General features: G+C 36.5%; 1 protein-coding gene across 1 annotated transcript; it reads right to left on the bottom strand.

Annotated features, from left to right (window-relative positions):
- Positions 1 to 7235, bottom strand: slc10a2 (solute carrier family 10 member 2). The gene is made up of 6 exons (XM_008404159.3): positions 4929 to 7235; positions 2894 to 3012; positions 2733 to 2821; positions 2468 to 2643; positions 2221 to 2378; positions 1 to 1187 (listed from the first exon to the last, which is right to left on the bottom strand). Exons 1-6 carry the CDS (start codon positions 5300 to 5302, stop codon positions 1027 to 1029), a joined length of 1077 nt encoding a protein of 358 aa, XP_008402381.1. The 5' UTR covers positions 5303 to 7235; the 3' UTR covers positions 1 to 1026.
- Between the last annotated feature and the right edge of the window lie 6068 nt (positions 7236 to 13303).

The raw sequence follows: 13303 nt of genomic DNA, 5'->3' as shown, positions 1-13303 counted from the left end.
AATATTTAGATAAAGACTTTTATTAAGATCTTAGAAAGTACTTACATTCATATCAAAACAGGAGCATTGCAGCAGAAATACGTTTTTATGACAACAAATTCACAACTTATCTGAGCAAACAATTGATAAACTACATTTTATACAAGCATTTTATTTCTATACACCAGTTTGAGTTTAATAATACATATTCGTTGCAGTAAAGTGTTAAAGAAGTAGAAAATCTGAACAGAGAGTTGGATCAGAGCAGATGAGACAAATAATAACTGCATAATTTGCTGGAAAAACTTACATGAAGTTTTCAGAAGTTCAAATATATGAATTCTGACTAAATAAAAACCTGAAATCGAGCTTATGATTAACTTTAACTTTGACAGCTGTTCCCCTTAGTGACTCTATTCCGTCATTTCAGATCATTCTGCAAGTCCTATTAAGTTCCTAAACATCAGGATAAATCTTCTCTGAATATTTAGCTACTGAACTATAAAATAGAAAATTCCAAAGCAAAAAACAAAATTTCCCCAAGTGTTTTTGTCCAGTTTAGTTCAAACACCTCAGTACACAAAACCAACTTACAAGTAACTTTTCGGCAAGATATATGTTTGTTTTAAGTAAATAATTCCTTAATATTGATTAAAATTAAGTGAAACTAGTACTTTTTTCATTAATACTAAGGAATTACTTTTTATTTATTTCCAAAACATGCTCCTATCTCTTGCTTAAAAGTTACTTATAGATCAGTTTTGTCTTATTTCAAGAGTACTAATGTATTTGCACTATAAAATACTTGGTAAAATGTAGGTTTTGCAGTGGAGCTGGCACTGTTTTTAAATATCTACATGAATAAATTAAAAATGAAGCAGAATATTAAGCTCAAACACAGAATGGGTCAGTCAGGGGCGCCACGCACCGTCCAACTGTTGCATTTTTCCTTTGCATTACACATTTCAACCTTTAGGGGGCGGAGTGTGTCCACAGTTCAGTGATGGTCTTCAGGAGGTCTACAGTTTTCTGCAGTGTGTTGGAGTCTCAGTGCTTTATGGAGAAGGTGCCATTCATTTCGCTGGAATCGAAGGCTTTGTTGTCCAGATCGTAGCTGTTCTTGGTGTTTTTAGGCAAGTCGTCTACTGATCTGGCCTCATCGTCTGCGCCGTCACCTTTTCCACAAACCCTCTTGTACCCTTGGTAGGCTGCGGAGGGAAGCACGAACAGTAAGAAGCTAATCTGCACGGTAAATATTTACTTCAAGCTATAGGACTGCAGCTAGTGACTATTTTAGTAAACGATTAATCTATTCTGATGATTAATCAAACTTTTCTAACGATTAATCAAGTAATCTGGAAAAAAAAAGGCACAATGCGCATATTTTTTATTTAACTGTTTAAGATTATTTTATACATTATTTGAAACACATAAAAATACAAATATACAAATAACTGAATTTACTTTTTAGGTAAAAATAAAAAAATAAAAAATATATATTCCCTAAAATGCTAAAATGTAGCATTTGTAGCAAATGATGCATCTGCAGATAGATAAACCCTCTCTTTGATTTACCATCAATACAACGTAGAGCTGATCTGATAAATTATTTAATAAAAAAAACTGTATTGGTTTTTGTGTTTTTACAGTATTTAAGCTTGATGAAGCTAAAACTGCCACTTGAGTTCTGGGTTGAAAATATTTACAGATGAAGGGTTTTTCCTCTTAAATGCATAATCCATCGTTTTTGCATTGTTTTAGTTTAATTACGGCTCTTTGTGTTTCTATTTGGCAAACTGCATGTTTCACTTAAACGTTTCTGAGCTTCTCCGAGAAAATTTTTGACTTTTAGAAAAATCTAACATTTGAAGGAAAACATTAAGAATTTGTTACATTAATCTAAAATTTTCTAGAAATAATTCATGAACATTGCAGAATTTCTGAGATTAAAAATTTCTGAAAAAAATGGCTAGAAAAAAACTCATACATTTTGACATTAATCTCAGAAGTTTTTTAGGAGCAAGCACAGAAATCTTTGCCTTTTGGAAATTTCCAGCATGGGAAGTAAAAAAAAAATGACAGAGAAAACTCAGAAATGTTTGACTTTTGAAATTCAAAAATGTTCATGTATTTTTTTTTCTAGAAAATTTCTGAGATTAATGTCAAAATTTCAGATTTTTTCCGATGAAATCTGTGACTTTTCAGCCTGATTTCAAGCCAGTTTCGCTGTGAAACTCTTACCGCCCACAGCTAAAACGGCCGCAGCCAGCTGGAAGATGCTGTAGATGAGAGGGAACGCAAACATGACCTCCAGCTCTGCAGGGGTGAAAGACAACTGGACGATGGTGCTGCACAACTGGGAGTTCTGGAAACCAGTTTCAAGCGCAATCGTTCGACATCTGAAAAAAAGAATAAACAATGAGCAACCTGAAAAACATCAAACCTGTCATTACTGGGTTAAACACGAGTAGTTCCCTTTCTCGCTCACCTGTACCAGGGCTGACCCACGAACCGGGCCAACAGGAAACCAAGAAAAAACCCAATGAAGGGGTAGATGGTTCCAATTATCCACAAGGAGGGAGCAATGACCCAGGACGACTGGTAGAGGACGCCTCCAACCACGGCAATGATGATGATGAGAGCAAAGCCGGCGATGGAACCCACCTGTTGAAAACCGCCACCGGAAAAATTCACCAAATCTGTCCAGGAATTTCCAAATAGATCATCAGAGAGGAAATCTGAAACATTCCCACCTTCAGGATCTTTTTCGCAACCAGAGGCCACTTGCTTTTCACAAGAATCCCAACTGCAATGGGTATGAGAAGGGCTGCGAGTGTGATTCCTGAGGAAACACAGATAAAATGTCAGAAACAGAGAACAACATTCAGAATGTGAGTAAGACCCATGAGCGCACCGATGCTGTCGAAGGGGATCTTTATGGTGTCACTGGAAGTCCAGACGCTGGTGTAAACGAACAGGCAGAGCGGCATCATGCCCAAAGCCAAGATGGAGGAGCAGGTCGTCATGCTGATACTGTGGAGGTGGAGATCACGTTTAGATTTACAACACCGGACACAATGAGAGAACGAACCGAGGCGAAAAAGTTCTAGACTTCACTCATGTTGGCACTGAAGAACTAAGGAGCAAATATTAAACTGATGATTTTTGTCTCGATTAGACAAAAATCGATTAGACAAATCGATTTTTGTCCACAGTGAAGGGCTGAAGTCAAAAAACAGAAGCAAGCTTCCAACCAGGAACACATCCAAGTACTTTCTGAGGTTCACAGAATACAGAAAACGCAAACCAGAAATAATTATTCCAGCATCGTTTTTTGGCGCCCTCTCTACCATGGCGCCCCCATGTGTCGCATGTAGTGAATAACCACTTTTTGACCACTGGTCCAACCTCAACCCAAACGTAATATTAAGATTTATGGTCAAAGGGTCTAAAAACACAGATTATTTGAAAAAATATATATACACTGAAAAAATAGAATCAAGTTCCAACTTTAAAAAAATGTAGTTTATTTGTTTCATGTAATCAAAATATATTTGTCAATCTTGCTTTAAAAAAAAAAAATTGGATCACCTGTTTTCTTTTTTCAGTGAACCTATAAAACTGCACAGGAAATGAGAATATATTTAAATAAAAATGCTAAATTTTACAAAGTATTTTTGTCTAGCTTATTGTGCAAATATCTTCTTATATTTGAAGTGGAACTAATTCTAATAACATTTCAGGAAGTTACATTTTGCCCGTGTTGAAGGTGAAATAATCTGCCAGTAGAAATAGTTTCTAAAATGTGTGTACTCAAAGCTGAGGTTTGTTTTAGAAGTTGTTTTTATTTCTTTTACATATTTGTTGAAACTGCCACCATGTCATCATGACAGAAAAGTATGAGACAGATAATCTGTGAAAAAAAAATTGAGCCAACTAGAAACAACCAATCAGAGCTTTAGCGCAATACCAGTTCGGAATGCTAAGGCTAGTTAGCATAGCCAAAAACAGTTCTCCTCTAACTGTAAGTTGCTTTTCTACCATTAGCACATTTAGGAGTACACGAGCTTGATCGACAGCGCTAAGACCCGCCTCTTGGCTCTGATTGGTTGTTTTTGACCAGGAAGACTCGGGAATGATAATCTCTTTAGAGGACAAAAGTAGCTCACAGAGAAAGTGGAGAACATAAATCTTTTGATAGAATATCTGTCTTATTATAAACTGTAACCTAGTGTAACAAATATATAAACTTTTTTTTTTAAATGTTGAGAAACGATTGGTTCCTGGAGGACTGTGAGGAAGTTTTAAAATGTACCCAATCGTTAACATTTATCTGTTGCTTTTAAACCATAATAAATTAAACATTGACCAACATATTTGATGTGTAATGATAGCAGAATTGACAGGATGTAATGTTTGGTTTTGTCTATTGCTGACTTGTGTTTTTATGATGTAAAGCACTTTAAACTGCCTTGTTGCTAAAGTAAAAAGTAGTCGTCCAAGAAATTACTCTAGAGTGAAAAAGTATTTGATAAAAAGTCTACTAAACTACTTAGTAACTGATCAAATTATCAATAATTTAGTATTTAAAAAGAACACCGTCGGATGGAGCAAAATATAAAGTTAAGTAGAAAGTTTGGTATTTTAAGGAAAAAAATGACAATTATTCAAATAAGAAAAAACAAATGAGAAACTCAGGTAAAATAAAATGTTTCCAAATCAGTTTCTTTCTATAAAAAACTTTAACAGAAACTGCAGGTGGAGTCTGTAGTGGATTTTTGGTTAAAACATGTTTATTTTTCATTTAGTGGCCAGAAAACCCAGAAAATTAATCAAGTAAAAGAGCATTTTTTCAAAAAAAGTTACTGTGACCAACTCTGGCAATACTAATTTAGTCTACTAATAACTTGAAACCAAAGTAATGTGGGACGTGTCCAGCCCCGTCTCACCTCAGGTCCATGTCTCCGTCCAGCCAGTAGCAGATGATGTTGGAGCTGGAGCCTCCCGGACAGCAGCCCATGACGATGATGACGATGGCCTGCACCGGAAGCACCCCGAAAGCCAAAGACAGCGCAAAAGCCGTGAAGGGCATGATGCCGAACTGGCAGAGGAAGCCGATGAAGATGCCCCAGGGCCGCCTGACGTGGTGCCACAGCTTGGAGGCGTCCACGGTGCAGCCCATGGAGAACATGACCAGCGCCAGCATCACCGTGAGCACCGTGCTCAGCACCACACCCAGGATGGCGTTGAAGTTGCTGGGAGGCACGAGGCAGTCCGACCCGGAGCAGACCGTGGCCAGAGCATCGCAGGTGAGCGATGCCATGGTGGATGACGCGGCGGTTAGATCCCAGAGGAAAATGGTGAAAGTGAGGGGAAGACGCCTCTTCTCTGCTTTTTATGCCCCACAGCGCAGAGAAATAAAGCTGGGAGGGATAACCAAGGAAGAAAAGATAAAAAATTAACCAATACCTAAAGTTTTATGGGGTCAGTGTTCAGAGGATGGCACATATAAAAAGAAATCCACCTGAAACATGGAATGTGATTGCTCTGCCTGCAACCTTTTATTGCCTCGGGGTAATTAAAACTTTATTGGGCAGCTTTGCTGCAGCATCATCATCCTCAGCTGAAAGCAGAGATGCTTTGCACATTTTAACCACAAGGGATTATAATGGCAGATTAGGGCCACTGCAGATTAAAAAGAGGAGTACATTTCTGCCAGAAAAACTCCTGAAATTTTTAGATTAATTACAGAAATTTTCTACAAACAAGGAGGAGATTTCTGAGTTTGAAAAGTAGAAAATTTGACAGAAAGAACCCCTCAAAATTTGAGATTATTCTCAGAAATATTTAACAAAAAACACCTGAGAAATGTGGAGATTAATGTGAGAATTTTCTTTTAGAAAAACGTGGAAATTTCTCAATTTGAAAAGTTGAAAATTTGCTAAAAATGTCAGAAGTATTAGATTATTAGCGCTCAGTTTGCATGTGGATGTATTTGATTGCCAAACTGAGGCAGGATTAGGGAATTTAAAAGTTAATCTCAGAAATGTTCTGGAAATAAGTTGAAATTCCTGAGTTCAGTGTTGATCATTTTTGACTTTTGAAACTCAGAAAATTTCAAAAAGTATAATTTATTTTTTTACTTTGAATAAATTCCAAGTTTTTCTTCCTAGAAAATTTCTGAGATTATTTTAAAAATGTCTTTTTGGCAGACATGTACTCGTCTTTTTTGTTTTTTTTTAATCTACAATTGATGTAATATGCCTCTGTAAGGAATAGGATGTGTTTGCACATTTAATAGAAAGTTACCTCATCCAGCTTAATGTTATGCTTTTATTTTAATATTATGCTTTTTACAGTGGGTGTGTTGGGCAATCAAGATATTTTCATACGTAGAAATGATTTACGTTTGTTTTTACAAGATTCGGTGAGAAAAAAGTTGAAAGTCCATCAAATTATAAAGAGCAGACTCAGCTTGAGGTATTTTTGGATTTTCTACTCAGAGATTTGGGATTTGGTTTGTTTGTCTTGTAAAATGGAATAAGAGAAAAATGTTTTTTTTGATACTTAAAGCGACCAAAAGTAAAATCATTATTCAGCAGATCTTTTTCTAAGTTCCTTCTCCTCCCTTAGTGTTTGACAGTCAAATAATCAAACATGTGACTTTATCTCTAATAACTTGTTGCTGTGATACCACAGTGTTTACATTGTTCCTACAAAAGCATTAAAAAATCCCCATAAATGAAAATATTTTGGCATAACCGCCCAGATCTTTAAAACGAAGCTTTACAGCATGAAAACCATTCCAGGTTTAAACACGTCATGAATGGAAATTTGGACTGAAATGGAATTTTATTATATTTTACATAATTAGAGTTAAAGTTCTGAGCCGTTTTTCAGATTTTACCTCAAAATTTTGATCCCTGACTGGAGATTTCACACACTTTGCTCATGTTAAGACTTTAATTTACTCCTATTTTAAGACTAATTCAAATGAAAATATTCAACATGTAAAACAACACGTGAACCCAAAAGGTTTTATTTTCTGAATGTCTCGTTTTTCAGCTCCATTTTTAGTTTTTATACTTTTATATTCAAATAAGTACCAAATATGTCACAAAGTACTTCTAAAAACTCTTTTTTGAAAGTAATGAACATTCAGGATTTCTTTCTTTCTTTCTTTCTTTCTTTCTTTCTTTCTTTCTTTCTTTCTTTCTTTCTTTCTTTCTTTCTTTCTTTCTTTCTTTCTCTCTTTCTCTCTTTCTTTCTTTCTTTCTTTCTTTCTTTCTTTCTTTCTTTCTTTCCTTCCTTTCTTTTTTTACCTGTAAAACAATAAAAGTAGTCTTTATTTTGAGAAAAGTTAGATTTTTAAAAGAAAAATTAAAGGGCAGAAATTATTTATCAGAGAAAATGCATCTCAAATGCATATAAATAAATAAAAAAATGGAGTCAGTGCCAACAAACCAGGCCGGCATTTCTTCCATGTGAGGCTGTCAGAGAAATCTTAAAACAGACAAAAACAAAATGCAATTTTAATGAGAATGTGTTAATTTAGTGTCTGGCAACAGAAAAAGAAACATAAATATCAAATTAATTGCAAAAAATCAGCGACGCTTTTGCAGCCAACATGGCTGAGCTCAAAAGTTTTACTTCAAGAATCCGTTCTGGTCTAAAAACAAAACAAGGCTTTGCTTTATGTTTGCAATGATATAAATGTTTGTTTTCCATCCTCCCATAATAATTTCCAGCTTCACAAGATTGCAAAACAATAAAAGGAAAAAAAAAAATCCAAGAAAGAGTTTTATAGATGCTCAACAAGCTGCACATGTGGAAACAATAAAAACATTTAATACGACTTACATAAAATCATTAAAACGCTTCTTCAGATGCAACTGCACCAACATTTTAGTCAGACGTTTAAAGAAACTTAATAAACCTACAGAATGTTCTTGCTTTCATGAGCGGAGAGACCAGCTGCTCTGGTCTGAAGGACAGATGCCTAACCGTGTAGTTAAAGGACAACCAGTCAAGCAATAACTGAAAAGTTCTTTAAAGTCATTAAAACAACAAGTAGCTGCAGATACAGAACACAATCTGACTCTTTTACAAATAAAGTAAACATGTCATATGCATGAATTACACACAATCTGATGGTTACCAGTCTTTATCTCAATTATAGTGATTTTCTGCGTACAGTGACAGAAAACATAACATTGTCATAAATTGAAAAATATGAGTAGAAATTTATTTAAAGGTAATTTTAATATGGAAATCTTAATTTAATCAATATGTGCATGTATAAAAAATGGAAGAGGATTTTTGTTAAATAAAGAAATAAGTTTGTCAAATTAGTTTGTTGGTTTTATTTGGCTGTAATTTGGGTGAAAATGAGAAAACAGAGAAATGATTAAGTTCTGTAGCCATAAATTGTGCTCAAGTAAGACTAGAAGTACTCCAACATATTTCTACTCAGGTTAGACGTGATGTAAACAAACTAAAAATATTAAGTTATGTTCAAACTCTGGCATTTTAGGGACTAAATTAATACTAATAATTACAAAATTATTTTCTGATCAATATTTTCAATTACACACTCACTTTCAGTAGAAAATGTTTATGTATGTTATGTTAAAATACTGTATAAAGTTTTATTGTGCATTTAATTTCTCCAAATGGTTCAACAGACTCAGCAGATAGAAAATGAGATTAAAACAACAAAGCTTGGAAACAAACAAGACGTCTCACTTTGACACAAACTGTCGGTGTGCATCTGAATCTGATGCGTTTTTGGTTAAAACATGTTTTTTTCTTAAGTGGAGTATCCAGATATTTTACTCATGTGAAAGCCAGCAATTTAAATGCACAACATACAGATAGCATTAAGATAAAAATGTAATTTATGCGCATTAAAACAGGAAATTTAGCTTGTTAAAATTTTTTTTCCAACATGTAATGTAGAAGAAATTTGCATAATTCTCTAAGAAACACAAAAACGCAGAGTCATGCAACATTGAATCAACAATCAAAAACATTACACTAAGTCAAGTGTTAGAAACATATGAGCCCAAACATTTTTGTTGTTTTTTTTTTAATGCAGCATTTATTAATCTTTTATGACGTCATTAAAAAATCGCATTTACGTAATTTATCTTCCTGGTCCGCTGATGACGGCTCCTCTCTCTGCAGGGGAAACGTTTGACTGCTGTGTGCATCGTTTAACCGGCCGCCATTACACCCTCACTCATAACGCGGCTCAAAATGTGCTTCTTCACCTCGCACTTTGGTCTCACCTGTTAAAAAGTCAGTGACACGGGTTGGCGTTGCTGTGGTTACCCAGTGTTTTAAATGGACAAGTCATTAAGTTGGTGACAGGAACATAAAATCCAGAGAGTTATCGCTGGAGGAGGAGGGGGAAGTTTTACTGGCACGCGACTTTTACGAGAACATGGCGACGGCTTCCCCAATTTCACATCCACAACATTTGCAGTAAAAACTACAATTAAAGGACAATTACAAAGCTTTCTGTGGTCAGTCTGTTGGTTTAACAAACTGTTGCTCAACACCTAGTCAGACGCACAGAAGAAAGAAGTTCCTACTCAACTGGAATCCAATTAGCCTCTCAGTAATTTCAGCATTGTTTTTGCAAATCAAATCTTTACAATGAATGTCATATTTTGTCGGATATTGACCCTTTGTAACTACGTCACTGATCCCAGGCGCCATGGCGGACGTCGGAAGTGAGGGACGGGAGTATTGAACAGAGCGACTGAACATGTTCGAGTCGAGCTGCCTGTCTGTGAACTAACACACCTGGTCGGGGCTCACAGACGGCGGTATTTAGAAAAGTTGGAAACGGTTAAGAAACCAACCGATACCTCCTCCCTTCTGACGTGTTGATCAAATTACTCAAAATGCTTCCAAAACATTTGAATGTTTTAGACATGAGAAGGCCAGAAATGTTGTTTAATTTTTACTTTATGCAGTGGTGGAGAAAGTACTCAAAAAATTTACTTAAGTAAAAGTACAAATACACAGACAAAAACATACTCAAGTAAAAGTCAAAGTACCACATTAACATTTTACTTAAGTAAAAGTAAAAAAGTACTGGTTTTTTAAAATACTTAAGTATTAAAAGTAAAAGTACTCGCTGAATGCATTACCTAATCACTAATATCATTAAGTGTACCGATCATATGATCATATGCCACAGATAAAACATGTTTTTATAGCATTTATTCTGTAACATAGTTTTGATTTAGATATGCGATTCTCAATGCATCATAATTTCAGGGATGGAAACATCTTGTCTCCTGTCCTAACATAACATGAACTTCACTTTTTTTGCCACACATTTATTTTGAAAGAAATCCAACTGGCAGAGGAGGACATGGAACCAAGGAGCCACGTAGCAGAGTTGTAGTCTAGACCACCGAACCCAAGACCAAATCAAAACCAGCACCCCGCGCTACATGACAATAACATTAAGTGCACCTATCAAAATTGCTTCTCAAATTGATCTGAAAGATCCACATTCCCATAAAGACACCTAGATATTAAATACTTAGAGCTGAAATAAATGTAACCAGTATCAATTCAAACTCTTCTTCATTCTGTTTTGCTTTCATCTCTGTGCCACAATCCACACAGGTCTCCTGCCATCCCTAAAGAAATAACGCCCTGTGCGGTTGCCCATATTGCCAATGTCAGAAATAATTATCTGCACCATTAAACATAGCAATTAACAACGCTCAACTGTGAACACTGTCCAAGGCCCAATAAGCAAGAAGTAACCAAGCAGGAGGAGCACCGTGACTGTTCTCATCCTCCCTCCTGCTGCAACGTCTGCCACCATGACAGGTGACGAAAACAAAGAGCAATGAGCATGCTCTGTGTTGCTACGTTCTTGTTTTATTTATTCGCCAATTAAATATAAAGATATTTTAATGAAATAAAATAGCTACTGCAGTGTACAGAGCATTTCAAGAACAAAGAACGGCTCTCACTGAGGCTTCAGTACTATAGGACTTAGTCAAGATCCGTCCAGAAGAATCGGATCGTCCATGAATGTCATATTACAATATTGCACTTTGGTCACAGCATTGTCCCATATATGCGACATGTCAGTCATCGCAGATGCAACATGCGTCTCAGTCAATACAGCTAGCTTTGCTAGCATCACGTCCATGGAGCTTACCTGTCTTTAAGTTTTCCTTCCAAGTGACGCTAAAAGTTGGACGAAGTCCCACCGTCTGTGAAAGCGAAGCGCTGCTGATTTTACATGTCGCCATATCTTATGATTTATGCAGCGCTTCCGTACTATTATATTACTGACGCTCAGAGGAAACCACTGCGCATGTCTTGGAGCTCCGCGTGCGAGTAAAGGTGGAGCCGATGGGTGACAACAGACACTAAATCACGTTATTGCTCGGATTTTACGGCGCCACCTTAAATCCCTGAACTTCACATTTTAACGGAAAAAAAGCTCAACGCGACTTGGATGTAACGAGTAACGCGACACTTTTGTAGAAATGTAGTGAAGGAGAAAGTACAGATACTTACTGTAAAATATAGTGGAGTAAAAGTAGAAAGTATCCATTATTAAATCTACTTAAGTAAAGTACAGATACACGAAAATTGTACTTAAGTACAGTAACGAAGTACTTGTACTTCGTTACTTCCCACCACTGACTTTATGCCATCCGTATCATCAACCAACATACGAGCCGGACAGGAACAAATAATAGTTACAATTGTTTTCACCATCCGTTGTTAAGCATAGCTCATTGCATTTATACAGTTATTTTTATTAATACAAGCAATCACAGGTTTTTCCATAAACATTCACTCAAATATACTTCAGTCCCACTTTATCCCTTGTGTTTACAAATGGGGTCCAACTGACCCCACACCCGTATCACTTGCATTATTTGTCTCAGTCCTCGTACGCACAAGGGTTAAGTAACCTTCTCCCATAAATGACTGAAGCTAAAATTGAGTTGCAGAATTGCTACGTTCACAAGAAAGCTACCAAAATAAAAGCATATAAGCTCAACAGTACAATAAACAAAGGTAACTTTACTCAGTTAACCTTTACAATTTAAATTTTATTGTTGGCAAAGATGTCATGGCCCTACTCCTATGGAGTTGCTTACAGTGCACAACATTTCCAGTAAGCTTCATAGCATAGCTTCCTTTACAATCATTACATACGTCACAGCAAAACGTTAGCGAAAAGGTAAAATCGGATAATCACTACCCAGAGTTGGTGATCACAGATGAGGGTTGGAACGTTGGTCACTGATAAACCGAGAGCTTCGTCTTTCGGCTCGGTCCCCTTACCACAACAGACCAATACGCACTAATAAGGAGACCCTGAGATACTTAGGATGCATTCAAACTAGCCTTGTTTAGTCCACTTTACTCCAACTCCAGTCCGTTTCCCTAGAAAGTCCGGATCGTTTGGGGAGATGTGAATGCACAACTGAACTCTGATGTGGTTACGTCTCTGTTCGGTTGAAGTGACCTATTGAGTGGTTCGAATGCATATGTGAACACCAAGTGGACTGGAGACCGCTCCAAAAGCAAGAAGTGGACGACACGCAGGGCATTCTGGGTAAATACGACCAAAACAAGCATGTTAGCCTAGCGCTAATGGGAGAAATGGCTCATGGCCTTTGACCAAAGACCAAAGACAAATCCTACAACTGCTAAAATCCGATCCCACTCCGTTTTTGCTTACATTTTGTGAAGAAGGAAGTTGTGCTCAGTTTCTTCTTCAGAGGTTTTTGTGTTGCTTCCTTCGGTGGTTCTTGGTGCAGCACCCCCACAGGAGAGGAGGGGAACTGGTTTTTCAGTTAGTTTGGGTCGTTTGGTACAGTGTAGTGTGAAAGAGAATCACAGCAGCTGAAAGTGCAACAAATATTGCAAATTTGGACCCAGTTGAACCGAGTTTACCGGACTATCGGGTGTGAAAACATCCTTAAACTCTTCCCACTTGGGGCAGGACTTTGACACTTTTTATGGTTCAGGACAATGGAAAATCCACATGTGCTGATTTTCATCCATCTTTGATAAGAGTAATTTTTTAGAAATTCATCACATTCACTTGATTTTACAGTGTTTAAGTGACTCTAAAGATTTTATCCTAATTTGTTTTTCCATAGCAGTAAAAAAAACCTGTTTATTTCTTTTTCTTTAAGTTTAATGCAGCCACATTTCAAACAGATACCATAAAACATATTCACATTGGTATATAATGTGACTCACAGCTTTATGTAGATGACCCTCTGCAGGGGTCAAGGTCTATCAGTGGAAAGTCTCCACA

Source organism: Poecilia reticulata, chromosome 2 (assembly GCF_904066995.2).
Source record: "Poecilia reticulata chromosome 2, P_reticulata-male-v2, whole genome shotgun sequence".
NCBI classification, from domain to species: domain Eukaryota; kingdom Metazoa; phylum Chordata; class Actinopteri; order Cyprinodontiformes; family Poeciliidae; genus Poecilia; species Poecilia reticulata.
This window is presented reverse-complemented; position numbering and strand designations above follow the sequence as displayed.